Genomic DNA, 27402 nt, shown 5'->3' with positions numbered 1-27402 from the left:
TCTATTCGCACATTTTTGGCATTATCTTAGTACATTTATGTCGAATAGTCGGTTTTAACTGTTTAAATTTCATCAGCTCGTTAGCATAGACACGTAATTTTAAATAGCCCCACAGAAATAAGTCAAGAGCTGCAAAATTTGGGGAATTTGGTTGCCAATCACTGTCACTTTTTTTCAAAATTAATCGAGCAAACAACGTGTTTTAAACAACAGAAACATTTGAGATAAAATTGCTTGCTGCTAGTGGTAGACATTTGGCAGAAATTATCTTCCGTATACAATTGCCAACCCTGAATAATATAAGTATGAAAAAATATTTAATAAAATTTCCGCTGAAGGTAATTAAAATTTAAAAACAAAGTGTATCATTCTTATTTGTCCACCCTGTATAACGAGACGTCTGTTTGACAGCACCGGCGCCGGCGCCGGCGGGCCCGTCGGGGCGGCGCGCGGAGCCGTACGCGAACGCCTACCCGGCGGCGTACGAGATGCGGTCGCAGAAGGTCTGACACTACGAGTACCCCGGCGCGGGCGACGGCGGGCTGGAGCTGGTGGCGCTGGCGCCCGGCGTGCCGCTGCTGCTGGGCTACGTGCTGCGCGCGCCCTCCCCGCCCGCCGCCACCGCCGCCACCGCCACCGTCGCCTCGCAGACCACCATCACCCTGCACTCGCCCGACACGCTCGCCGTCACCAACCCGCAGCGGCAGGCCGATATCTGAACACTGCTCCTTCTGCCGATTCACCGGTTATTGGATCCAGGTTCCACGTTCGATCGGACGATTGTCTTTTGCCGGTCGGCTGGCGTACGGTTTGCCTCGTGATTTTAACGTTGCTCGTCGACGGAACGTGGCGACTACGCACATTATTAATAATTAAAATAATTTTCATGAGATTACGTAAAAGTAGCGTTAAATTCTTGGGACTTCTAGTAAACATGTTTCGTCGACGTGGAGGCGCCGCCGTATTTGACCTACCTACTATGATATGTTTAGTGAGTGAAAGAAAAAACAGCTCTATACTTAACTAAACCACCGCATGTAATGTTTCATTAGTATAGATGTGGACATTGAATAACCCCCTAATGTGATAGGGGAGGTTAGTCTTTCTCGACTTAGCGGTGGAAGCAGGAAGCCCCAACACTATTGTATCCGGACGTCCAGGTCGCAACAACCGTAGACCACTATCGGTAGTATCTCCGCTCGCGTCTACACTACATTTTAACTTATAACTTACCTTGTATTACTCTCATTCCAATCCTATATTTTAGCGCTGGTAAAATCCATTTGGTTCAGACACTTTGTTGTGTTGTGAATTGAGGATATATATCTGCGATAGTCGAAGGTCATATTATAAATGTGTTCTCTCAAACTATTCCTTTCCATTAGAATAGAAGACAAAAAAGGCAATATTGGTTTTAATTGGTAAGAACTATGTTTGCTCAATCAAAAATATATATTATACTCTATTCTATGTATACTGCGAGCTCAAAGTGTGTCGATCGACTGCTTCATTTACGTATTATGTTGGTGTTTAAGAATGAGATTATCTTTGAATTCACTAAGCCCCTAAGCCCGGGTTTTATAAAGATCCGTTACTAAATATCTCTAATGGTAATTACGAGTATATCGGCAACTCCACGTTTGTCAAAAAAGTGGATTTTACTCATGTATTTTTATAGATCCCAGACTAAAAGGCGTATCTTAACGAGCCGGTGATACTTTAACTACGCGATAATAATGGATTGTTAGAGTTGCTTTTACAACAGGCATTTATGTATATTTTTGTATATAAATGAAGTAAAGAGTAAATAAAAAGCTATTATGTAAAAATATCAAACAATTGTAACTGAATACCAATACTAGTTAGTGTATAACGCATTGTTTTACTGGAATCTCCGTAATCGTAATTTTATAATCTATTTTTATTGTATTTTAATGTAAGGAGACGCGGAGGTGCCATTATACCAATTTTGTATTCCCATTTGTTGACTTATTGTTCTTATTTGTTGTCAGCAAACTTTTATTGAACAACTTTACGCCCATTTTAGTTGTGTCTCAAACATTCGGACAAACCACCTGTAGTAATCATCACAACATTGTTATTACTATTAAAATAATGCCATATTCACGTAAACACTGCCAAGCGCTTTTTCTACTTATGCGCTGTGTGATAAGTAACATACATAGATGAAGTTAGCGAAGTGTAAATGTTTAGTTAGACCTTACCGCGGTTAGATTAGTGTGTTCAACTGCCCTTATTTCCGAATACCAGATATCTTGAGTGACAAAGATCAAAATTCTCTTTAAACACCAAATCTAAGCACCAGAATTTCCAACATAATGGAAGTTCCCTATCATCTAAGTATTAAGAAATTTGGTATTTCGGAAATGCTTTAAATTGGGTGTTTAGTAAATCGGATTTTTTTAGGTTCGAGGGCCAAGAGCCGCAACTGAAATAAGGGCAGCCAACGAGTGTTGTGATAACTAGCGGGTGGAATATTTTTGCCTATAGGTAACTCTTCGTTATCTTAAATTCATTGGGCTCACATTGCATTACATTAATGGTAATTTAACGCATTCACTGCCAGCAACCCGCCAAGCGGGCGCGCAGTCCGTAGTCGCTTTTCGCTACATGCGGGTTTTCACGTTATCGATTACGCTCGTAGTACCCTCTGGCACTGAATGTGTTAACTGTCTCACGGAGAGTAACTTGGTACTTTTGGTTATCTGCATAAAACATAACTAAATATTCACACCCGCTGAAGATAATACGTTCTAACAATGTCCTGAAATTATTGAAGTCACTGGAAGCTTCATGGGCTCAAATGTTTCCAAATTCTGCATTTAGTCTTCCTAAGGACTTGTACTTTTTTGTATTCGTTTAATGTTATTTTTAAGTAGATTGTAAATTATTAAAAAAACAACAGTATTGCCAAATGATCAAATAATTAAATTAGACTGAAAATCTTACAATGTTGTTATGGTGTTCGCGACTATGCGTTCTCTTAGTTACCTCGGGCGGGCGTCGCGCGCCGTGGTTGGTTTTCTTCGTGTTACTGGCAAACACAAACTTGCATATCACATTATAACGTTTACTCTACATGATATACCTGTAATATACGATTACGATTGTTTGGTCGGTCGTTTCAGTTGATCTCTTTGATAGACGATGTACGTTAATGGTCATACATACTACGCGTAGAGTTAACTTTCCGTCGTGCAAGCCAAAGAGCATGATGTATTTTTTATGTTTTCTATACATTTAATGTTAAGGGTCAATCTTATAAGTATACCATAGTAATGCCATTTTATTAGTGAATATCGAAACAATACGCGAATTCTCATAACTGTACTATAACATTGTATATTTGTATGTAAACCGAGAGGGTAATGTTTCCGATGTAGAGCGACTTGACCAATTGTGTAAAGATGGATCACGTAACCATCGCCGTAGTACTCAATGGCATTATTTCTCCTAAGTGTAAGCTAGATTACCGTAATAGATTATTTAAAAGACAATGTGAATATTTTTAATTAATGAGATGAATGTTACAACATGTGATTTCAAAATAATAATAAAAAAAAAACAATAAATTTTACATTAAATGTGGCATTTTTATTGTAGTAAATATATTAGATCATTGAAATGAAACAAATGATATTATTTCATATTTGTTTTTAATAATATGTAAGTATAATGTATTTACACGCTGGGTATAAAACTGTATAGTGTGTATGGATTTACACTAAACCTAACATACATTGCGGATTCTAGGACGCAGTCCGAACATCATTTTACTTATACATAGAACCGAGCCAAGCACTCGAATAAATACAGTATTTAAATTACATAAGTAATACAGTATTCAAGTCACAGGCATGACATGATTATGTTTTAATGATTTTCTTTTAAGATTGTACTATCAGTCGCTACGTATTTTGTAGATAAATAAACACTTAAAGACTCCTCGTTACTTGCGGAAAAGAGTAAAGGTGCGTTTACACTACTAGCTTAAGAAAATTAACCCGAATATGGACAATCAGGGGAAATAATTCGTGTAGTTTTGAAAATTGGTATACTTATACCTTGTGGTCTCCAGATAAACATACTAAAAGTCCTCGAGGGTGGGGGTTGTGCTGAGGGTGTAAGTTACCCTATACATGAGAATAACATCGCCCTCTTGACAATGATCATATATTTCTGGTCGGGCTTTACTTAAAACATTTTCGGAAATAATCGCTCTGAAAGAAAAAATAAAATATGTTTTATCAGCAGTTCCACTTCATCAAATGTCACTTTTTTAAATGTAAATGCTTGATTTGTTACAGAAAATACAAAAATCACTATATGTATGCCTTTCACATTTGAAGAGTTCCCTCGATTCCTCATGGATTCCATCATCAGAACTGAGTTTTGACAAAAACGGGACCAATCTTTATATATATATATATATATATATATAAATTCAAACAAAAAAGTAATTTTCAAAATCGGTTCAGAAATGACGGAGTTATGAAGTAACAAACAAAAAAAAAACAACCGAATTGATAACCTCCTCTTTTGAAATCTTGAAGTCGGTTAAAAATTGGGTTATGATGAACAAACGAAAAAACGACGTTTTCTTAATTCGTCTTTTTTGTCTCTTTGTTAACTTAAACAGCCTGTATTGATCGTAGAATAAAAAAAAAAAACAAATTTGTTGGAAATTTTATATTAAAACTTTTGTCCGAAGTAATTATAATTATAATGCTATTTGTACAGATAGATATTCAAGATATGAGCAAAAATCTGAAAAAAAAGTACCTTCAACCCCCCCTTACACCCTCAGCACAAACCCCACCCTTAAGGACTTTTGGTATGTTTATCTGGAGACCACAAGGTATAACTATACCAATTTCCACATATAAACGAATTATTTCTCCTGAATTTATTAATTTTCTTGAGCTGTCAATTGCCACTTTCGACCGGTACCTAAAAATGCAATGGGCAGAATAGGCTAATGGGTAATACAAAAAAAAATAACAAGACTTCTATTGTATTCCTGGAAGGTAAGGATACTGGACTGCATACTATTTTTGATTGCCATTTATATTAGCCAACAAAGGATTCATAGTAGTTTTGTTCAGCGGCGGTATCACGGTCGTATTTTTATCACTTGTCATGTCATGCGTCACTTTCGCACTTATATATTTGTTAGAACGAGACAGGCATGATGATTGATGACAGATGATAATAAACCGACCATCTTAGCCCTAGTATACCAAGATTGTTTTACCAACGTTCTAAACTGGCGGCGACAGACGACCTAGCACAAACGCACCCGAGTAAATAAGTTAGCTTAAAAAGATATAAATATAAAAGCTTTTGAAAAATGCTTCATTGACACTTTTATCAGTAAAAATATTCAATTCCATGGCAGAGGCCATCCCGAATCTATTTTCATCTAATTCATTACTTAGTATGACATTTGAAGTTGTTCATACTTTTCGTACGACGACCAAGGCGGGCAGTTTATTCAACTTAAATAAGCATAGCAAATAACATAATAAATTGAATCTCTTACTTTATATCTAACAGCTTAAATAATAAAGTATTTCTTATTTATAATTACAAACACGACAGGAATATTTAAACCAGTCTTTATAACAGAATGTAGGTATTGTGGAATAAGTAGTACCTAACGTTTATTATCGCATCTGATGACGAATACATCATTTAATTGTGACGTCACATTTAACAAAGAATGCAGTTAGAATTCAGTGGCTATAGCCTTATATAGAAGAGTTGTACATAACCAATCATTCAAGGATCTCTTTCATATGACAATCAAATGCAAAATCTCTACCGAAGCAAATAAATGCATAGCCTTATAGGTCTAAAATGGAGAAACTGAAAAAACTCCGCAAAATTTTATAAGTGCAACAAATAGTCCATGGAATTGGTACATTTTACCTAACATCAAATGTGGTATTTCTGTTTTTTTAATATGTTGGTAGTCATGAAATGGTAATAACAAATCCAAGTTTTCTTCCTCGAGAGCCCTTGGGATCATTGTAAAGTACATAAAAATCCATTAAAATTTAGGACTTTTTCAGTTTTTGTACAAAAAAAAAAACACCGAGAACCGGGTTACGGCAAAAGTCACTGCACACTTTCAAGAAGATGATATTTGCAATTAATTGACAATATAGTCTTAATAGTCTTAGTGACCCAAATAGTTTCTACGGTTTCTCAAAGGTATAATCATAAATATTGAACTAACTGTAACTGCAAAAAAGGTTGTACGAGCAGTTGTGGTTGCAGGGAAGCAGGACTCAAATGCTCAGCCGTTTGCAACTACAGCAATGTGTGCCGACATTGAAAAACCATTCATTGATGATCCACCATCAAATGACGATTTCGACCTGCCTGATCAGGTTGACGAAGAAATGCTACCACATACGCTGGGTGCAAAAAAAGGGCTGTGGATTCAGAGGACAAGCGTAATCCATCAAAGATGTACAAGAAATGCGAGTTATAACAAGTTCCCTCACTGTACTGTATATTATACACACAATGATCCGAAGGGCTTTCGAGGTGGAAAACTTGGATTTGTCATCACTAATAACATATATAAAAAACAGAACTACCTCATTTGATGTAAGGCAACACCTCTTTTTTGGTAAGATTTCCATGCATTAAAAGGCGGGATTTCATAAATTATATTAATAATAATGTTAAAATTTGTCTACAACAATAAAGTATAAAAAATTTACGCATTTTATTAAATCGAATGCTCAATTTACAAAATGTCTTTAATATGTTTATTGCCTCACAAATATTTTTACGAATGCAAAAGCACTTGTTCTTGCTTGTAAACCTCATGATAAGCATTACGTATCAGCACATATGGGAAGCAAGACTCCAACAAATCCATAGTCAGGAATGGTGACTCCTGTACTATGAGATCGAGCAGCAAGTAAACGGATTCACGATTTTTGATGGCTTCTTTGTCTGTTTCCTGCCCGAGACGTAATAGGGACGAAGATGCAAGAGCTAGAAATTCCTTCATGCGATCCTCAATATCGCCTTGGCCACATATGGTAAACAATGCTCCAAATATGTGATTGATCGCGGGTGCCATGCAGTGAATGTTGTTCGCGTGGCCTTCGAGAGATGGTCTATAGAAGGATCCCTCACTGCGCGCAAGTCTCGGAAGCGACACGGCCACGAACACCATCAGCAGACACACCACTAGGTGTTCCTCCTCTTCCTGCTCGGCTTTGTTCTGCCGCAGCGCAGACGCTAGAGTAGGGTCCACTTTGCAGGACAACCCCGCGGCGGAACACATCTCCGATATCACCCTCATAGGGTCGCCACTAGGCAGCTGTTGCTGGAAGTCTTTAATAGAACTTATCAGGAAGGGAATTCGCCGTTCCAATACATCAAGCAACGATTCTTGTGCCACCTGGCGGAAGCTCAAAATTACGCCAATTATTGTCATCCTTTGCAAAACATTGTCCACATGTTGCAGCCTTCTGAACTGTTCTCTCATTATTTCCGGTTTATCAAAGTTTGTTCTAAGCATCTGAAGTACTTCTTTGTTCTGGACTACAAGTTTCTTCAGCTCCTGAACTTGGCTCGCTATGTGCCACATCAAGGTTTCGCTCAGTAACTTCATGCCGTACGGCCCGATGAGTTCAGCCAGGGCTCTCAGTTCATTAATATCGGAATATTCTTCAGCATTGAAGGGAATGGCCCCTTCTGCGGTCAGGCTGACAAACGCCTTCTGGTTCATCGAAAAACAGATGCTCCCGGCACTTACTCTTCTTAGTAAGATTTCAGAATACCACTGCGTATATAACGAAGCAATCGTCTTCTCCCCGTGGCTATCCATATTTTGTGTCTGTTGCAGCAGGCAGTTGTTGAACACTCTTGTAATATCGATGTGCACGTAATTCTCGACGCTTTGTAATACGTTCATGTATGCCTTGACGCTAACTAGTAGCTCTGACGGCTTCGCAATTTCACTGGTGTCTTGGTTGAACATGACCATTCCAACCAACGCCTTCGAGAATCTGTTCTCTAAATGCTGGTGAAGGTACTCCCGGGGAGCGAATGTGTATTCCCAAACATTAACCGTAGTGCAGTAGTTGATAGCAAAGCAAAGTTCTGTTAGCGCCATGTGCAGCTTGTCCATGGTAGTCAATTCCTCTCTAGTCTTCCTATAACTCTCTGCTCCAGGTTTAACAATTTCAATCGTGTTTTTCTTATTTTTGTCTTTCTTTTTTCTGTTTGCCAAATGGGCAATTGTTTGTGCGCAGTGTTTTGGAAGCAACTTGTCGCTCATTGTGCATTGCTCGTCACAGATCGTTGTAATAATGTTTTTTGCCTCCTTTGCCATCTCATCTAGGTATATATTTACCACCGATAAACTGCGTTCTCGAATATGATGTCTTTCTTCAGGGCATAACTCATGCGTGCAGTTCTGGAAGTGACTACAAATCAAGGGGAATGCAATAATATACCTGTTCTGGGCAGGGAATTCGAGGCACATGTGGAATTGGCTCTCGAATATCTTACTGTAAAAACAGAACAGGGATAAATCAGATGTTTCGACCATTATTTCATCCAGATTGTCAACCATTTTAGTATGGAAAACCATTTTGTCTATGAATTGCGCTAGTTCTCTATGATCAACCAGATTTAAAGGAGTTTTAGCAATCGAAGTGTAAGCCTGCAATCTGAACCAATCTAATCGGAAAGCTCGGAAATCAAAGAGTTCGTTATCTTCAACCTGCTTTACATTCATATTGGCAGCAGTATTGCACAGAGATGACAGTATAATACTTTCATCTTCTGGACACACTTGGAGATTTTGTATCATTAGATTCAAAGCCACAGCATCAAATCCAGACAGATACTGGACATAGTATCGCTGCATAACTTGGCTGTATTTTCGAACCAACGCTCTTAACTCTTCCATGTGGAATAGTAGCTCTGGGAGCTGACGGTCTACCAAGTCTTCGGCAGCCTTGCCTTTCACTTTTTGCGGTGGATTGTCGTTGTGGCGCAACAGCCAGAACACTTCGTCTCGAGCATAGCACAGTCCAATAAATATTAACAGGGCTTTCGGACCCAACAGACCAGGCTGATCAGTCAAGATGAGACCTAATTCCTTTAGAGCTGTCCGTAAGAACTTTCGCCTTTCTCTGTGCTTATATCCTGCTTTCTGCACGGCATGGTGATAGCAATCTTTCACTTCAGATACCCTTTTCCCATAGCTTTTTATGCCATCAAAAAAACTTTGAATGTAACTGTGAATGTAGATCACTTCATCACGAAATAATGCTAGAACCCAACCAGACTCCAAGGCACTTACCCACATCTTATTGGCATGATCTTGCGACAGCATTTGATGACAGAGCGCAAAACCGAATATGACCCATCTCTCCAAGGATTCCAATGATACATACTCACAAGACATCGTGTTCGTTTCCGACGGTTTAAGGAGCTGCGCCGGATTGCTAACTAAACTCAACTTCTGCTCCGATCTCCAGTGTTCTGCAGTCATATTTCTCGCTGGATACACATGCCACAAAGAGTTTAAGGCACTGGCTAATATCTTTTGATGGGGGGCAAATTCCTCAGACAACTTTTTTAATGGAGCGTCATAGTCAACAATCAGTTGTCCTAAACGAGGGAAACTGGCATCTATTTGGTTATGGACCATTTCATGCGCGGCATTGAAAAGACCCAAAACTGCTTTGCGGTCTTCTACGCGAGAGAGCAAGATCATCAAGGATACGTAAGTCGTGACTAAGTCAAGGTAATTCTTTGTCAGCTCGAAGTTGAGAGTCAAGTCAAGCGTAACTTGACACGCCGCCATTATATTGAGTAGATCACTAACATTATCTTTAAAATCTAAAAGATCTACAAAGGTGTAATAGTACAATGAGAGAGACTTGATTATGTCATTCCTAATGTGGGAAATGGCTTGAAGGCCCTTCACGTCAATATTGGGGAATCTTCGGACAATGTGTTTGATTGATGATTCAAGAGTTTTATCTGACAGGAATGCTGGTTTGGATTTAGCATCTCCACAGGCTTTCTTAATGTTGTAGATCCGTGTGAGCATACCAATGCCGCGGTCGTTGAGGATTATGAGCTTCTCCGCCAGCTTCTGCTGGCTGATGTGGACTGACCTTGACATTGTAGACATGTTTACTGAAAAAGAAGAAAACATTTTTGAAATACTAGCCACTTCCCCAAACTTAGCATAAATCTCAGTATTTACAGTAAATAGCAGTAGCGGCGCGTGAAAATTCTGGCTAGGCAACTCGGAACAAAAAAACACCTTAACATTATGTCCTTTTTTTTATGATAAAAGTGAAGCGTGCGCTAGGTGTGTCCTTGGGCACGACCTTTTGCAGTTAGTGTATAACCACCTTTGCCATACCCATACTATTATACACACAACATACAAAATATCACTGGTTTAGTAACTTTATATATAAATTTGTGCACACAAGTAAGTAAAATCACATAAAAACATTTAAAACTCTAATAATAACAACAAGCCTTGGTAACAGCCGGGACGGGAGTCTTCACAAACACACAAATTCTAACCTATTACTACAAACCTACAAACAGTACTTTTTTTGAAGAAACGTTCTTTATCAAATTATTAATCTTGAGACTACATAAGATTCTTGGATTTTTCTATTAAAATTCATCATTTTTTTAAAGGTTTTTACAAAAATTGTTATCAATGATAGCAAAATACTGTACAATTTTACCCATTTATTCAATTCAATGTTTTTGTATGGCAATATTAAGCATTCGCGCGGCAAACGCCACTCGATTCAAAATTGTGAACCATTACACTCCAATATAAATCTTACCTGTTTGTATTTAAGGTTTAAATTCAAATGAAGCAGCATGTTAATAATAACTCACGTTATCGCGACTGTGTACAGAGGGCCTACCGCGTACCCCGAAGTTCGCAAATTGCGAGCATCTTTCTCTGTCACCCTAATTACGCCATTGGAGTAAAAGAGAAAGTAGCCCGCAATTTGCGTACTACGGCGTTCGCGGTAGGCCCCTCAGTGCTCGCGGACTTTATGAATATGTGCGTGCATTTTTCCAATATAAACCTTATGCTATTACGTTTAAGGTTTTTATTCAAATGAATAACCCGATATAAGACCGAGTTGCTTTTAAGCTCATTCGCGTGGACTCTCTATAGCAAACTTTATGAGCGTGTGCGTGAGTTTTCGTATCTGTGTAGTGGCGCATGAATGAATAGTCAAGCTTAGCTTCACTTCGCGCGCCTGCTATGATTAGTGCTTTAGTAAATCGTGTTATCAATTCCAAAGTAATGTAATACGTAGTGTTTTCATTATGGATATATTTTTAATTTTAATGATGATATATAAGTTTGGTTTATGTAGCAATAAATTTTAGGCAAGCCGGTGGGAATCGAGTTGTATGGACCCGCCGCCCCTGGTAAATAGACATCAGTAGTGTCATTTAGCTTAGATTTTCTTCAAATTGCAAGAAAATCAGAGGTTTAAACTGTATTATAACAGGTAAGCATGAATCAACTTCTGTATGCGCCAAATCGAGTTATATGAATATCTTTCCACTGTAAAATATATATTAAATCGCTTTTGGGCATTGAAAATAAAGCTAATTACTAATTAGCATAATAACAAATTAACAAATTCAATGCATAGTCTTTAATCATACATCCTGATAAACCATGCTACATATATATTTCCCTCATTGAGATGAGATATCTCCAGAAGCATATATAAATAACACAAATGCACCTATATTATTGATATCCTGTCTGTGAACATTTTTAGCCTAATGTCAGTTTTTAGTTTACTTTTTGATAAACATGCCATTTAATAATTCAATATTTGAACAGTAGCTTGTATCTTACAACTAATCAATGTCTCACAGGCCACATCACACGGATAACTTAGCAAACAGTAACAAATGTTTTTAATTTTAGGTAATAACAAAATATGTAAGTAACTGTAATAAGTATAAAACATATCACTTAAAAATAACAAAGTTAAAAAGGAACATTCTAAAACTTTAAAAAGCTTTGTAATTTTTGTTGAATTAAAATTTACTGAGGGAAATATTTGTTTCATTCAATTGAAAACACATTTTTTGTATTAGACAACAAATGACAACAAAAAAATAATAAATGCACCATTTTTTTTAAGTCTGTTAATTTCAAGGGTGCATAAAATAAATTAAGTTACTTTCCCAAAGACACTCTCACCTCTAATTAACACCATTTTGGAGATAATCAATAATTTATATTTATCAGTTAAGACCCCTACGAGTGTGTACAGATGCGTAAGTACTGTCTCAGTCAATTGATGTTTGAAATGACATTGATATGTTATAGTTTTCAATTATTTGGTTGAGTTAAATAAAATGCCCATGTTACAACAAAGCTATATGCAACATTAACGTTATAACAAAAATACAAATTTTTGTTAATTAACTATGCCATTTAGGTAATGTACTGTCATGAGGAAGCCCTCATGACAGTACATTACGTAAAATTAATATCATTTAAAAAAAACAGGATGTATATTTCGACATTTTCTCAGCAACAAAGTGGTCAAAGCGTGGAACAAACTACCAGAAGATGTGGTCTCAGCACTGAATGTCAACCACTTTAAGAACAAACTAGACAAATAATTAAGCAGCGCAAAGAATACATTTTAAGTGAAGATCACTCAGATACAGGCAACTATCAGTTGTTTCAACTGCCTGCCTGATTAATAAATAATAATAATAGTATTTACTGCCGAAATGAAATAATAAAGATACCCTTCCTAAATTTCCTATCATGCTTGCCTATTGCCACACTGGCCGGAGATGGAGAACTGTTGAACAATTCAAGATCGGAATATAAATTGTTTTGGCCATGAGATCTCCACAATGTTTCTTAACCTTTTAATGGGCATAAGGGTGTCACAAATTATGCAAAAAAAAAACCCTATCACATTGAAATAAAGTACATTGTGGGGAATATATCCCCTCTGCCATATATAAAGGCTTAACCCCTTGAGCGCAAAACACTTAAATATGATTGTTATCTGCAAGTGACAGTGTGAGAAAGAAAAATAAACAAATTGCAGCTTAACTTCATATACTAATAATAACAATTACAACTATGCATGCATTTACCATAAAAAATTACGAATACAATAGAAAATTGGATTAGAATGTGTGATATGAAATAATAAAGTATAGAATATGCGTGTCTGAGGTCACCGTCTCACTAGGCTTGTTGATTGATGAAACAAATCACTTGCAACCGTATTACTAATGGCACATTAGTGTGAATAAGTGATAATCAAAATAGTTCACTATGAGATTCAATAAAATATTATAAATTTAATAAAAGATCTAATATTAACACAATGTTAGTTTACTTGGGTCCCGGAAGGCTGAAATCAACACCGCTCGGCGGATATTGAGTTCGATAAACATTCCTGGAAACCACAGTCAGAGGTATTTACAACTTACTTGGACAAGCAACGCGACACGTCAAATACTAGCGATAGTTGATCATGTTCCACCGTTGTCAAAAATCACTCGATTGTGCACATAATTTACCAGAAAAAATGAATTTAATCAAAAATAAGGAACAGGGAGTGTCTTCTCTGCACTGGTTGACAAATTGATTTGACAGTTGTTACGGGGTTGCTGGTGTGATGAAGGACGCCAAAGCAGTATTATTGTATTATTATAACATTGCAACATCGAGATAGGTAAATTATATAACGGCGCAGTTACACATTCGCGCGACAGGCGACTGTTGCTAGCAGTTGCGAGGCAAAATCGCCAATATCTAAAATCGTTATTGGCCTCTCTATCGCTCTTGCATATTGCGAGCGATAAAGAAGTTAGCCTATGGTTAGTCAGCTTTGTATGAAAGCACAATAGTAAAAATATGTCATTGAACGCTTACACTTAACCGAGGTCGGTCACGGCAACGACACGATTTATCATCAAATAAATAAATCGTCACAATTGGTCTTATCATATAATCAGTCTTATTTAATGAATGTTCAGCATGTCATCAAAGTGCAGTAAAACCACGTAAAAACAGTGCGCTCGCTAAACAACGGGACAATTACATCTATCCTTTCGTAGGACACTTTCGGCTATCTTTCTGCTAGAGAGATAAGGTCCCCTGTCCCTTTCAGCGGAAAGTGTCCTGAAAAATGCCGCATATTAATGAACCCCAGCCCAGCCATGCCATGTTCATCCGTGCCCCGTGCAGGACCAGTGTTGCCACATAAATCAAATAACCATTTTAGTAAAATAAAATTTTGAATATTAAATTTTTATTATTATATTGATTAAAAATTATAATAATTTTCTTCTAAAAATACTGTACATTTTGGTTTGTTAAACCCTTTGTAAATCATAAAAATATATTTATGCGAAAAACAAATGTTACGTTCTATAACTGAATAGATGGCATTACGTTCTATGAGTATGGTATTCATTTGTTGAAAATGGAGACGTGAAGGAAGGCTTTTTGTCGGAAAACTCGGATTTCATGTTAGCGGTTGTGGGGGTATCCATGTGAGTAGAAGGATTTTGATATATCCATAGTCTTCGGCGACTCATAAAACGTAAGACTTCTTTGTTAAAATACCATTCAAACTTGTGTTAGCTTAGAAATTCAAGGGAGAGACTATCGGTAGGTATAGTTCATGGTTTTACCATGCTCGATACAAGTATCAGGTATGTCGTAGTTTTACAAGTAATTATATCATATCGAATGTATTGTTCCAAATGACTTAGTTAAAATCTAAATGTGTATCTAAATAAATAACATGCCATGCCTATTGGCTATGTCAGTACCTACCGCTACATGTCATGTTCGTTGGTCGGTATTATTCGCTAATACTACCAAGAATGTTTTCAAAAAATATTTTTTTTTAAATATAAAAGTGCACTTTCAAATACATTTTCGCGAATATAGGACCTATTTGAATCACAATTAACGGTGTTACTTATAATACTTATTATTTTGATTTGTTTAATAGATTTCAATATGGCTGGGACTAAAATAAACACGAAGGCACGAAAAGATGATAGGAGCAAAGGAAATAAGACTTTAAATACTAATTCTGAAGACACTGAAGATCACGACTTTTCTTTGCTAAGAAAACCTGTATCAACCAGTATCACAGGATTTGCTCAAGCAAGGAAAATATTTGATTTTGCCACAGAGGAAGTGAGTATAATGTTGATATTATTATTTTACCTGAATTCGTGAGTCATAGTTATTTATATTTTGTCATTGATCTACTTAAATCTTTATGTGCATTTTTCAGCTAAAGAGTCTTCTAGCCAATGAATGTGATTTACTATATGAGTGCAAAGTATGTCGCAATATATTCCGAAGTTTGGCGAATTTCATATCTCACAAACGTGTTTACTGTAAAGAGAAATTTAACTCATCAGTTCACAGTCATTTTGTCAAAAATAATTCAGCTGTAAGTAACTCAAATTATTGTTTTGATCAAGGTTACTTTTTAGTGCACAATCATCTTTAAAAAAAAACATGTATATTCCAGAAAGCAACAAAGTTTATCATGCCTGTAATAAGATCTCCCATTTCTATGACTGCTTTATATTAGGATATAACTACTCTAACAACACACTCCAACACTAACACACGAAACTTCAATTATGTTTTAAAGCATGTTCAACTCCACAAAACATTACATAGATCTGAATACTCATGCACAACACTAGATCAAGTCAAAACTCTCATTAATTTACCTAGGTAATGTAGCATGTTGTTATTTTTTAGGTGAATGAAATATTAAAAATAAAGCAGATGGAAGAAGCTTATCAAGATTCCTTGAAAGTTACCAACTTTGTGTCCGATGAGAATGAAGACCGGATTCCAATTACAAAAGACTTGACCGGAATAATGGAAAAACTTACTAAAGTCAAGGGCAGATATAATTTTGACGAACAGCAAGTAACACTACAGAAAATACCTAACAGCTCTGTAGCAGTCTTTCAGAGTCATTGCGAAGAGAACAAATATGACAATATGCTTGCTCAAGTATGTATAATATTGTTAATATATTTTACAACTTTAGGAGAGAACTTTGTGAAACTGGGTTGTAATAGTACATTAAAATACAAGTGTGAATCACCTTTTCGCACGTGTATTGTACAACGTTACATTATTATTAGAGCTTTGTTATTCCACAGAGAATTTTATCGTTTGATATATATATTTTTTAGTTAAAATGTTATTTTTCTGCTGTAGATCCCTTCTAGGTAAAAGCCTCCTCCAGCTGTCTCCATCTGTTTTTGTCTTTTGCTACGCTTTGCCATTCTTTGCCTGCAGTAGCAACAATTTCGTCCTGCCATCTGGCTAGTGGATGTCCTCTCTAGAGCCCTTTAAATTTTCGACATATGCATGTATAGTGCTAGTTAGCACACTTGGGTGGTAAAGTAGCATATGTACTGTAATAGTTATTTGTATTACAAGGGGGCAGAATCGTTGTTTAACCGCTTGTGTTAGTATTGATACCCGAGCAAGCAAAAGATTCCAAAATTGAAAGTGAAGTGGAATCTTGAGTGTTGGGAGCAAACTTTGCCTCCGAGTTAAATACATAAATTTTCACCACACCAACACGAGGAAAATACTAACTATGAAATACAAAAAAAAAAAACAACCAAATCATATCCAAATGAACGTAATAAAAAAAAATCATTTAAATGTCAATTCTACCAGCTAACATAAGGAAACAATTCAAAATTTGCATTTGATTATTTTGCCGCACATGTGGATAAAATGCAACTTTCTCATTAGTTTTTGAACAATCAAGAGGGCCTTTACTAGTTGGAAAACTATATATATATATATATATATAAGGTCACTGTGGGCAAGACCGTCTACAAGGCAAGTCCGTCAACACATTATAACTCTTGAATTAGAAAGCGTTTGCCGCTTTGGCGTCGAGTTTATAAGTCAGTTTTTCCGCGCTAGTTCCCTCACTCTAAAACAGATGGCGCTGTGACAACGAACTTCAGAGCAATCCGCGTAAACAAGTCATTACGTGTATGGAACTCGAAGTGATAGTGCGACAGTCTTTGCAAATAAAATTGTTAAAAATAGTTTGTGATCAGATTTTGCACCAGAACTCGACTACGTAAGTAATATAAGACCCGGCAATCTTTATTATGTGTTTAAATTATAAGATATTGGCTTAGTTTTGTAATTATACGTTCCATCATTCATCACATTAAAATTTTGCTAAGTTGGAAAGTCCGTCTACTATGCACAAGGCAAGTCCGTCATATGCCGGACTTTCCTTGAATCAGAGGTTACCAACTGTTAAATGGCTTCAATATTATTTATTGCGATTTTATAAGGTTACTACAGATACGCATTTTTACGACATTGCGTATGATGTTTGTGTTTTGTATTTATTAACAATTTTAATCTCGAAACTAGTAAAGAAATGTGTTCTTTATCCTCAGCACTATGTAACCGAAAATACAAATAAGAAAATACCTATTAAGTAAATAAATGAATAAATATTGGCCGCAAGCTAAGCATAGCTTAGCTTTTACTATTGATGCTAGGCGACGACATATAGAAACTCATATAGATAAATATATAAAAAACAAACATGACTGAAGGAACAAATATCTGTGTAGATTATACAAGCAAATGCCCCTACCGGGATTCGGGCCTTCATATGTTATATTATTATACCTATGACACATATTATTACCCTTTTTACTCCTCTTGAATTTTAGAATACGGTTGTACAGTCATATTTTCTTGATAGTTTTGAAGATTAAAATCACTGCAGCCATACGAGTCCATACGTATTTTTTATTTCGGAACATTTATTGTACTTATCGTGATTTAGGCGATTTGCCTACACCGTGATACAAGGTTACGCGCCACGCCAACGCTGTACCGCGTGTGCCACGCCGCTATGTGACGTGGGTTCTTCGCCTTACTTATCCTGAAAATTTACGTATGTAGGGTACCTACTTGTGTTATGGAATTTGATTTGCCAATCACTATTTGATTTAAACTTGCTACTCCTATGAGCTTATTTATGTAACCCTCTTTGATCTCCGTAAATTTAAAACAACGAGTAAATTTAAAATGACTATTGGTATTTTATTTGAGAAGAAAAAAAATAAGTACGTATAATTATTTTCCAAAAAAGGTTTACCACCCCATTTACGTAGTATATGCCGGACTTACCTTTTAATAAGAAAAATTGTGTTTATTTCGAATCTAAACCCTATATTAACAAGTTTAGAGTACACTTTTCATTGTCTGGTTTCATTCTTTGTAAGGATTCTAATACGAACACATAAGCACCCATAGTATGGCTGATAACGTTACTAGACGGACTTACCTTAAACTACACGGGAAGTCCGTCTACTCGCCGAATTTTTAAAAATACTATTGTTTTTGCTTAATTAATGATTAAAATGATCTGCCACTATAGCTTAATTATTATATATGAAATTCTTCATCGTATGTGATTACAAGCGGTCACGTAAGTGAATAATTAACGGAGCTAGAATACTCCAATGTAAAAAATAAATAAAGTATGCCGGTCTTGCCCACAGTCACCTTATACTACTCTGGGACTCTTAGGGTATTTGTCAAATTTGATTTAAATCTAATCTAGGGTCTTAAGGATGAAGAGGACAGACTGTCTGCAAAATATATTTTTAATTAGCTATTATAACTGTAGCTACTGTTCCAATACTTCCAATATTGTAAAGTGGTATAGAAGTATAAAGACCCAACTTTATATTGTATAGGTACTTAACTTTAATTTTCTTCATATCAAGCACCATTAATTAACCTATATCTTAACAAATTAAATGCTATTTTAGGTACAGGAACTAGACAACATGATATCACAAGACAATGCAGTCCTACAACGTGACGGGTCTTTCAATGTGCAAAGTTCACTGAATGCTGACAAGACCGAAGACTCTGACAATGTCATACAAATTAGTGATGACGAGGACAGCGACGAGGATGGCGTGCCGAAATGCAAGATATGTATGTTTCAATATCAGTTATATAGATATTACCTGCATTACTAAATGTGCTGTTATGATCTTTATGATTATGACATAATATAGGTATACTTATTGGTTATACTATACCTAAATAAATCCTTTGAAATATTTAAATAATTAAGTTCATACCCCTTGGTCAAAGAGAGGTAATATGACAGAGGGGACATAAAATTGGTAATATTTGTTGTTGATTACACAAGGCAGTAGGTCGTTCTTTTAATGAAGGCCAAGCTAGAGCTAAATTTACTAAAAAGATTTACTTATAGCGGAATTTAAAGTTGCAAACAAAGAATAAAACCTAGTAATCACATACCTTAATACTTAATGTATAGGGTAAAGCTACCTGTTATTAATACTCTTCACTTCAAGGCAAATAAATATAAATATAGTAGTAAAAAATACCATTAAAACAGTTTCTTGGGTGCTGTGTACTTACGTTCATATAATAACATAAGTACGCATACCTATTACCTAGGTACTGTCTTATGTCTAATTTAAAAAAAAGAAAACATTGTAGGATTCTTAGTATAAGTACTAAATATGATTGTGGTTTATACAGGCGACATGCAGTTCTCTACGCAGAAGACCTTGAAGTTCCACATGAAGTACAAGCACCTGGAGAGCCGGCTGGTGTTCCCGTGTCCTGATTGTTTTGAGATATTCTCCACCTCCTGGAGTGTTTACCGACATCTTTTCAAAGTACACAGGTAATTTTGCAGATAGAACATAATAAATTACCCTATATACATCCTACTGCTGGGCACACAGGCCTCCTCTTATGCAAAAGAGTGGGCTACAGTTGCCACGCTTATCGAAAGCGAGTTGGGGACTTCACATACACATTTGAATTTCTTCTGCTGGGGCCACACTAACGGGAAACGTTAATTATCGCAATAACCCTGGCATTCGTGGATGTACTCTTAATTTAAAATGGAGAGTTGCATGATAATTACAACGGCGCCATCTAATGAGTTCGCAATATAGTTTCGTAACCATAACATAGTGATTTTTTTGTGGCATGTTGCAAATAACAGCACAACTGATATTTGAACCCATGATTTTTGACCACCAAACACATATTATGAAAGGTAAAAAATGTACACATTAGTGTACATGGTGTACAGTTGGACTGGACTTAAATATGAGCATATATTCAATCAACCTTTATTTTTTAGGAAATCGGCAGCACAAATCAGAAGGCTGAGAGATGCCATACAGGCGAAAGCTTTTAGGATGAACAACCCTCCAGCTTTTTATGAGAAAAAGAAGAATTCCAAACCGATTACACCGCAAAAGATCTCTGAAGAAGAGAGATTGGACCAGGAGAATCAGGTAAACAAATGTTGTAATAAAAATCATAAGCAATAGTTATTTGTTTTACAAGGGGGCAAAGCAAGAGAAATATTCCAAAATTGAACTCCGAGCGCTGCATGTGGTTCAAAAAGTGAAATCTTGAGCGTGCGAGGGTTTTAAGGAACAAGGGTTAAAATAAAATTGCTACAGAGTAAAACACAACATTTTTCACCACACCAAAGCGAGGAAAACACTAAACTATAAAACATTATAAAGTAAATCCCAATGAGCACTATTAAATATTTATCATTCAAAATCATCCCTTAAATGCCACCAGCCAAGATGAGGAAACAAACAACCCAAAATTTGTATCTAATTGCCTTGCCACTCTTGTGGATAAAATGCAATTTTCTCATCATCCTCAGTATTTGAAGTATCAAGAGAGCTTTTACCTGCTGGTGTGGTGAAATAGTACTTATTGTTTTACAAGGAGGCAAAGTTGTTGTTAAACCGCTCGTGCTAATATTAATATCCGAGCAAGCGAAAGACTCCAAAATTGAATCACGTGCGTAACGATTGGTTCGAGAAGTGGAATCTTGAGCGTTGCTAGGGTTAAACAAACTTTGCCTCCGAGTGAAACAAAATTTTCCACCACACCAATGAAATATCAAAAAATCTAAACAAATTAAATTAAAGGAATAAAAAAATTACCATTAATAATCACTATTAATCAGCATGTAAAAGTCAATTCTACCAGCTAACATAAGGTACCAACTCAAAATTTGTATTAAATTACTTCCACACAACAATCAAATATAAATAAATCAAAAGAGCCTTTACGAGCTGGTGTGATGAAAACAATATTACTCTTCCTTATTAGACCGCCGTCTGATCGGCAGCGAGTAGCATTTCATGCCCGGCGAATATTTTAGCGTTTCTGTGTCCTTTCGAAAGTATTTTACTTTCCCTGTAGCCGAAAGTGGGAGAAAGTTCTAATCAGCCTCACTAATATGCCAAAACACCCTCGAACTATGTATTGGTGCTATGCACGCGCTGTGCAATAAATGCATTCGGGCGCAATGGGTCACTCTGAACTAAACCCTCGGCTAGATAACAAGCCATTATTACCTAGTGTCTGACCGAAGTTTGGGTTTCGGCAGATTTCGGAAGAAGACATGATTTTCTGAGTTATTTGAACTTAACAGATTAACTGTCAGGATGGCGGGTGTACTGTTTTTTGATGATAACTTTGTGTACCGTGAGGTACATTTTTTTTTAACGGAGGTACTAAATAGTAAAAATTAGGTACAAAAATATGGTATGCTTTTCATTTATTTTTATTTAGGTACACCCGCCATTCTGACCCTCACGTACTAATTAGCATCAGAGCGCGACCTAGTCCAACGCTCAAAAAACCAGTGTACGTGCGCTTTCCGATAACGCGCCTTTGTTCCGCATATCGAGGACACATTTTAGACTGGTTTGGTAGCGTTCGACTCGCCGGCACTCAGTAACCGTAGAGGGACCACACAAGCATTCGCAAATAATTTTTCCATTTGTTCATTTTGAATCTTATTTCAATAACCATAGGAGTTGTAATTCAATAACCGGTTAAAGTGACCGGACCATTTTTATGCAGGTAGGGGCACGCGCGGATTTAGTTAACAAAAGACAATGGATAAGCCATTGGGGGCCAGCTACAAAGCTAACAACTATACCTATCTACTTCCGACTTGTCTCTTTTGCACGCCGCGCGATGCCTAACATAACGGCGGGTTTGCGGTTACCCTATTAATCCTGTCTCATTGTAAAGGAACACTGAGAGCATTGTGTCTAATAAATCCAATATTTTGATAAAAGGCATGGATGGACAACATGGAGGGCGACGGCGAGCTGCCGCGCTGCGGCGGCTGCGGGCGCACGTTCGAGCGGCGCGCCGCGCTCGCCGCGCACACGCACACCTGCCAGCCGCGCTCCAGGGCGCTGGCGCGCCGCCCCGACGCCAAGCGCATCGAGATACAGATCCGCAAGGACTACCACAAGGGGCCCACCGGCAACCCGCTCAAGGACACAGGTACACACGCACACCTGCCAGCCGCGCTCCAGGGCGCTGGCGCGCCGCCCCGACGCCAAGCGCATCGAGATACAGATCCGCAAGGACTACCACAAGGGGCCCACCGGCAACCCGCTCAAGGACACAGGTACACACGCACACCTGCCAGCCGCGCTCCAGGGCGCTGGCGCGCCGCCCCGACGCCAAGCGCATCGAGATACAGATCCGCAAGGACTACCACAAGGGGCCCACCGGCAACCCGCTCAAGGACACGGGTGAGTCGAGCGGAACCCGACTGTAAATGGGGAGCGGTTAATCTCTCGTTCGGACACCGCGCTGCTCTCGTTACGCACGCGGTGTCTGAATGATTAGTATGGAAATTTAATAAGAATTTAAATGTAATAACGCACTATGATAACTTACGATACTAGTACCTAACGATGTGGTCGATGTTAGTGGCATGGTCTTGTTTTCGGAAGCGGGGGTTTTCGCTTTGTCGATAATATTATTATGTATATTTACTTTCAGAAAACAAACAAACCAACGAGGAAAATCAAAATTTGGCTAAAGCTCCGGAGAAAGACGCGGAACCTGCTGAGAAAACTCCTGTTCTGGTTGAAAAGAATGTTGAAACAGAGGAAAAAGTCATTGACCCGATTCCCGACCCGATTGTGAAAGACAGTGAACCTGAAATTATACCTACACAAAAGAAGCCAGAAGCCCGCGAAAATGTACTGGAAGAAGCCACTATGGATATAATCGATGACAGATCTAGTGACAGCGTAGATTCCCCAGAAAAAATAGTCAAACCACAAACGGAAAAGAAAACCAAGCTCAGACTTCCATTCGCGCATCAAGCTGAGAAAAGTAACCTAGCCGCTTTCAAGCAAAGATTGCGAGGGGATGTGGATATGGAAAAGCTACTCTGTAAGAAATGTGACGCAAAGCACACGCGAGTACAAGAATTACACGAGCACATGGCTGGGCACTACAAATGGATGCGCTACGCTTGCAAACTATGTAACTTCAAGAACTATGACTTCGAAAAACTGCCCGAGCATGTCAAAGTTGTTCATAAACTGAAAGGCGATTCAGATTTCTACTTCAGTACGGTGAAAGCGCTCGATGGCCCGGAAGCTACAGAGCTGGCGGAGCCGGTCGAAGAAAGTGATGTGAATGAAGAGAGTTCCGAGTCGCGACGGCCGAGCCGGTGCTCGAGCGACTCCAGTCGGCTGTCGGACGACAGCTCCTCCAGCAGCACGCGCGAGGTGGGCTCCAGGAAACGGAAGATGTACCAGAATAGGAGTGGCGGCAAGAAGAAGAAGGAGAATGGTATGTTCATAGATTTAACTTTTACATATTGTAAGTATAAGGCCTCGGACTTGAGGCAGGCGGCCACCGCCGCTGTCTATACTATGTCTTTAGTCGAGTCGCGTGAACCACCGCTCGCAGGAGATTAAAAGGGGATGAAAGTTTGTATGGGGTTCAAGTTTTATTTTAAGCTACGAACTTGATACTTTGTAAAAAGGTATTTTATTTAAATAGAAGAAAACTAATTTCAGCGTTTTTGAAAATTCATCCCCTAAGGTGGTGAAAAAGAGGTTGAAAGATTGTATGGAGATCAAATTTTTTTTTGAGTGCGGGATTTGAAATCTTGTACGTAGGTATATTATTAAAACAAAAGAAAAGTAATTTCAGCTTTTTTAAAAATTCATCCCCTAAAGGGATTAAAAAGGGGTTGAAAGTTTGAATCCATTACCAATGCTTTGAAACTTCTTATAAAGGCATAATAGCCGATTACAAATAAAATTTATTTTAACGTTTTTGAAAATTCAATCCCTAAGGGGGGTTAAAAAGAGGATGAAGGTTTGTATGGGGTTTAAAATTTATTTCGAGCTAAAGGTTAAAAAGGGGATAGAAGTTTATATGTGGTACGAGTTCTCTTTTAAGCTAGGAACTTGAAACTTGGTAAACGAGCATTACCTCTATACTCAAATAGACCAAAACTGATACATATCGCCTTTTTTGAAAATTAATTCCCTAAGTTAGTGAAAAAAGGGTTGTAAGTTTGCATTGGGAACGAAATTTTTTGTAAATTGTGATCTTGAAATGTAAAAAGACAGAATAATAGAAAACAAGAAAAGTGATTTCAGCGTTTTTAGAAATTAATTCCCCAAGGGAGTTAAAATGGCGTTCATTGAAAGTTTGTATTAATCCCCTAAATTGGTGAAAAAAGGGTTTAAAGTTTGCATTCGATTGGAATAGTGAACTTGAAAATCTTTTTATTGGAATTTTGGGGGCTTGAGAGGTATTATATCGAGAACAATTTTTGAATGAAACTTCGTAGATTGTGTCAGACAAATCTCATGCGTTGTATAATTATTAACAAGTGATTAACCGTCCCAACTGCTACCTTTTGCTGTAATGTTCTATGCTCATGTATATAACCACCAACATACAAATCCACGCGTACAAAGTCGCGGGCAACAGTTAGTGGAGCTAGAAGGCCCAAAAGCTAGTTGTGAGGGGTCTTGCTATTTTGGTCATCTTGTTTATAAGAAAGTATGGTCGAGTTTGGTATCAAATGAAAGTGCTCGGATTAAACATTTTTAATATTAGGTTTTAAAATTGAACATAATCTGCCAGATAAAAATAAAATAAACATAATAAGTATATTAGGTATTTGATATTTAAGAAGAAAGAATACGGCTTACCACAGACAACAGCTACAGATTCTAATCTCTATGGTGACTTAAATCTATCAGTTAAGGGTTCTGCAGACTAGTGTTGGCGGAACGTTAGTTGCAAATTGATACCAGTTGCATATTGAACCCTAACGGATGGTTACAGTTTACGGTTCAATTTGTAATGGTCAATTACATTAACGTTTCAGCAAACACTGCCGCAGACCTTTCAAAAATCGCACAAACTAAATCGTGCGACAAATTAAATCGATTTATCTTTTTGACGAACCGCGAGTTTCCAGTTCGGGGCGAACTACTAGTAGAACTCAGATAAACATCCGAAAATTACTTAATCTTATTACTGTTTCTGTTCCTACATCAGTATTGTGACATAAATTTTAATATCCTAATTTTGTTTTCAGATGAACCGGACAACATTAAGGAGGACGCTACAGACGGTACAAATAACATCGAGGATAGTGAATCATCATCAAATGTTAAAGCGTTTGAAGAGAATTCATCTGACATAGACGACCTTGAAGATAAACTCGCAAAGCAGGCCACCAAAGGACAAACTTCTTCCTATGTATCGCGGAGACCTGTTCGTAAGAAGACTAAACCAAAGAATGAAGACTTTGAATACGATTTATCAAACCTCTTGAAAATGGAAGCACAAGGTTACAGGGACTCTCAGATTGTCACACCAGTAAAGCCTATACAAACCAAGAAAAAGCTATTACAAGAACTACAAAGTAACTACGATAATATAAATAAAGAACATGTTGGTGCTTTAACGTTACTCTCAAAGAAAGCAGTTGATAGAGCTGCAGCTGAATTGAAAACTACTAACTTCGGTCTTCCAATGTTCAATGTCCAAAAGGAGCTTAGAGTCTCCAATGTATTTGTCAGGCCCATGACACCGAAAGGGTCAAGAGGAGACAAAATGTCGCCGAGAAAAGACATAACTGAAGACACAGTGAAAGATGGTCCAAGCTCAAATAAAATGCCGAAAATACAGGACAGTTTCTCTATTAAAGATTTAAAAAGTAACAAGATAGTTGAAGAGTTGACAAATAACAGCAAAGCAGATGCTAAATCATCCATAAGCATACCTAACGACAAAGCTTGTATTAATAATGAACAACCCGTTAACTCTGAACAAAATGAAACCGTAAAAGCAGTCAATATTTCCGCAGTAAACATTCCTATAAAATTTCGCCGACAAAGTTTGGAAGTCATGAAGAATCCTATTATAACCAAAAACATTTCAGACTTCTCCAAAGCGGGAAAGAAAACTAAAATTCTCCTCATAAAACCTATAAATAGGAACAAAGATGGAGTTTCTGTAAATACTCCGCTGACGTTTCAAACGATAAAATTAAAGGAGCCAAATAAGGGTACAACTTCCAATGAAGAAAATTCTAATGACCAAATAGTTGTGGTAAAGGTTCCCAAAGTTGAACGAAGTATTTCACGGAATGTACCTGATAACAACGTGAACAATAACAAAAGAATAGTCCAAGCTGTTAGGCCAGAATCTGTGAATGATGCGGAAGCTAAAATAGTCCCGGACGCAGCAAGCTGCCCTGCAGGCTCGAGTGAGAATACCACCAAGAAACCTGAAATAAGCAGCGCTGAAACTAATTCTAGTTGTAACACTAATAGAGTGGATCAAATTAGTTCTAACAATAACATTGACATAGATAGCAGTATTCCTCATATTGCAAAGTCTTTCTCAAACGGAGCAAACATTTTAGAAAATACTAAAAATCTTGAAAAAGATGGTTGTGTTAATCAAGTAAGTAGCATTATGTCTGAGCCCACGGATATCCAGGAGATAGATAATATTACTCCTAATGCTGTTGTGGAATCAGATAATGTTAAAAGTTATTCAAAATTCACTTGTAGTTTTCAAGAATCGCCAGTAATTCAGAAACCCGATACTGAATTGGTAGGTTTAAGTCATGGATCGCGTACCTCGTTATAATGCCATAAATCTTCAGGAATCTGTAAGTACAGATTTTACACTGTCAAATGATACTTTATCCTAATAATGATTGTGATTCATTAATTTTAACGTAGCGATAGGGCAACTAAAATGAGTTTAGTTCAAGGAAATTGAAATTTTAGTTTTACATTATGTATGTAGTTGATAATTACAGTTAGTAAGACCTAAATCTGCATTTTTTTTAAAGTACCATCATTCCAGCCACTCCTTGAAGTACAGTCGCCATCAAATATATCGGA

General features: G+C 37.3%; 3 protein-coding genes across 3 annotated transcripts in view; 2 read left to right on the top strand and 1 right to left on the bottom strand.

Annotated features, from left to right (window-relative positions):
* Positions 1–3605, top strand: part of LOC133520533 (disintegrin and metalloproteinase domain-containing protein 10) — an 82741-nt gene extending 79136 nt beyond the window's left edge. The window contains exon 16 of the mRNA XM_061855005.1: positions 412–3605. Within this exon, the coding sequence (XP_061710989.1) occupies positions 412–509 (98 nt within the window). The 3' untranslated portion in view covers positions 510–3605. The remainder of the gene's footprint in view (positions 1–411) is intronic.
* Positions 3606–3660: 55 nt separating this feature from the next.
* LOC133520532 (membrane-associated protein Hem) lies at positions 3661–13696 on the bottom strand. Its single transcript, XM_061855004.1, has 2 exons — positions 13543–13696; positions 3661–10206 (listed from the first exon to the last, which is right to left on the bottom strand). The coding sequence occupies exon 2, from the start codon at positions 10199–10201 to the stop codon at positions 6824–6826; it is 3378 nt and encodes a 1125-aa protein (XP_061710988.1). The 5' UTR covers positions 10202–10206; positions 13543–13696; the 3' UTR covers positions 3661–6823.
* Positions 13697–14552: 856 nt separating this feature from the next.
* On the top strand, positions 14553–27281 carry LOC133520543 (uncharacterized). The gene is made up of 10 exons (XM_061855022.1): positions 14553–14772; positions 15078–15268; positions 15369–15530; positions 15851–16111; positions 18934–19105; positions 19685–19832; positions 20301–20457; positions 22279–22492; positions 23108–23803; positions 25578–27281. The coding sequence occupies exons 1-10, from the start codon at positions 14742–14744 to the stop codon at positions 27140–27142; spliced, it is 3597 nt and encodes a 1198-aa protein (XP_061711006.1). The 5' UTR covers positions 14553–14741; the 3' UTR covers positions 27143–27281.
* The last annotated feature ends 121 nt before the right edge of the window (positions 27282–27402 follow it).

The sequence above is a fragment of the Cydia pomonella genome, chromosome 8 (genome assembly GCF_033807575.1).
Source record: "Cydia pomonella isolate Wapato2018A chromosome 8, ilCydPomo1, whole genome shotgun sequence".
Taxonomy (NCBI): Eukaryota; Metazoa; Arthropoda; class Insecta; order Lepidoptera; family Tortricidae; genus Cydia; species Cydia pomonella.
The sequence above is the reverse complement of the archived record's forward strand: the minus strand, read 5'-3'. Positions and strand labels throughout refer to the sequence as shown.

What these genes read in the sequence shown, in the direction of transcription:
- LOC133520532 (XM_061855004.1), bottom strand. Translation starts at nt 10,201, where the DNA reads ATGTCTACAATGTCAAGGTCAGTCCACATCAGCCAGCAGAAGCTGGCG.
- LOC133520543 (XM_061855022.1), top strand. Translation starts at nt 14,742, where the DNA reads ATGGTTTTACCATGCTCGATACAAGTATCAG. An exon ending in TTGATTTTGCCACAGAGGAA is followed by an intron (nt 15,269 to 15,368) that starts GTGAGTATAATG and finishes TGCATTTTTCAG; the next exon opens with CTAAAGAGTCTTCTAGCCAA. An exon ending in CAAGAAGAAGAAGGAGAATG is followed by an intron (nt 23,804 to 25,577) that starts GTATGTTCATAG and finishes TTTTGTTTTCAG; the next exon opens with ATGAACCGGACAACATTAAG.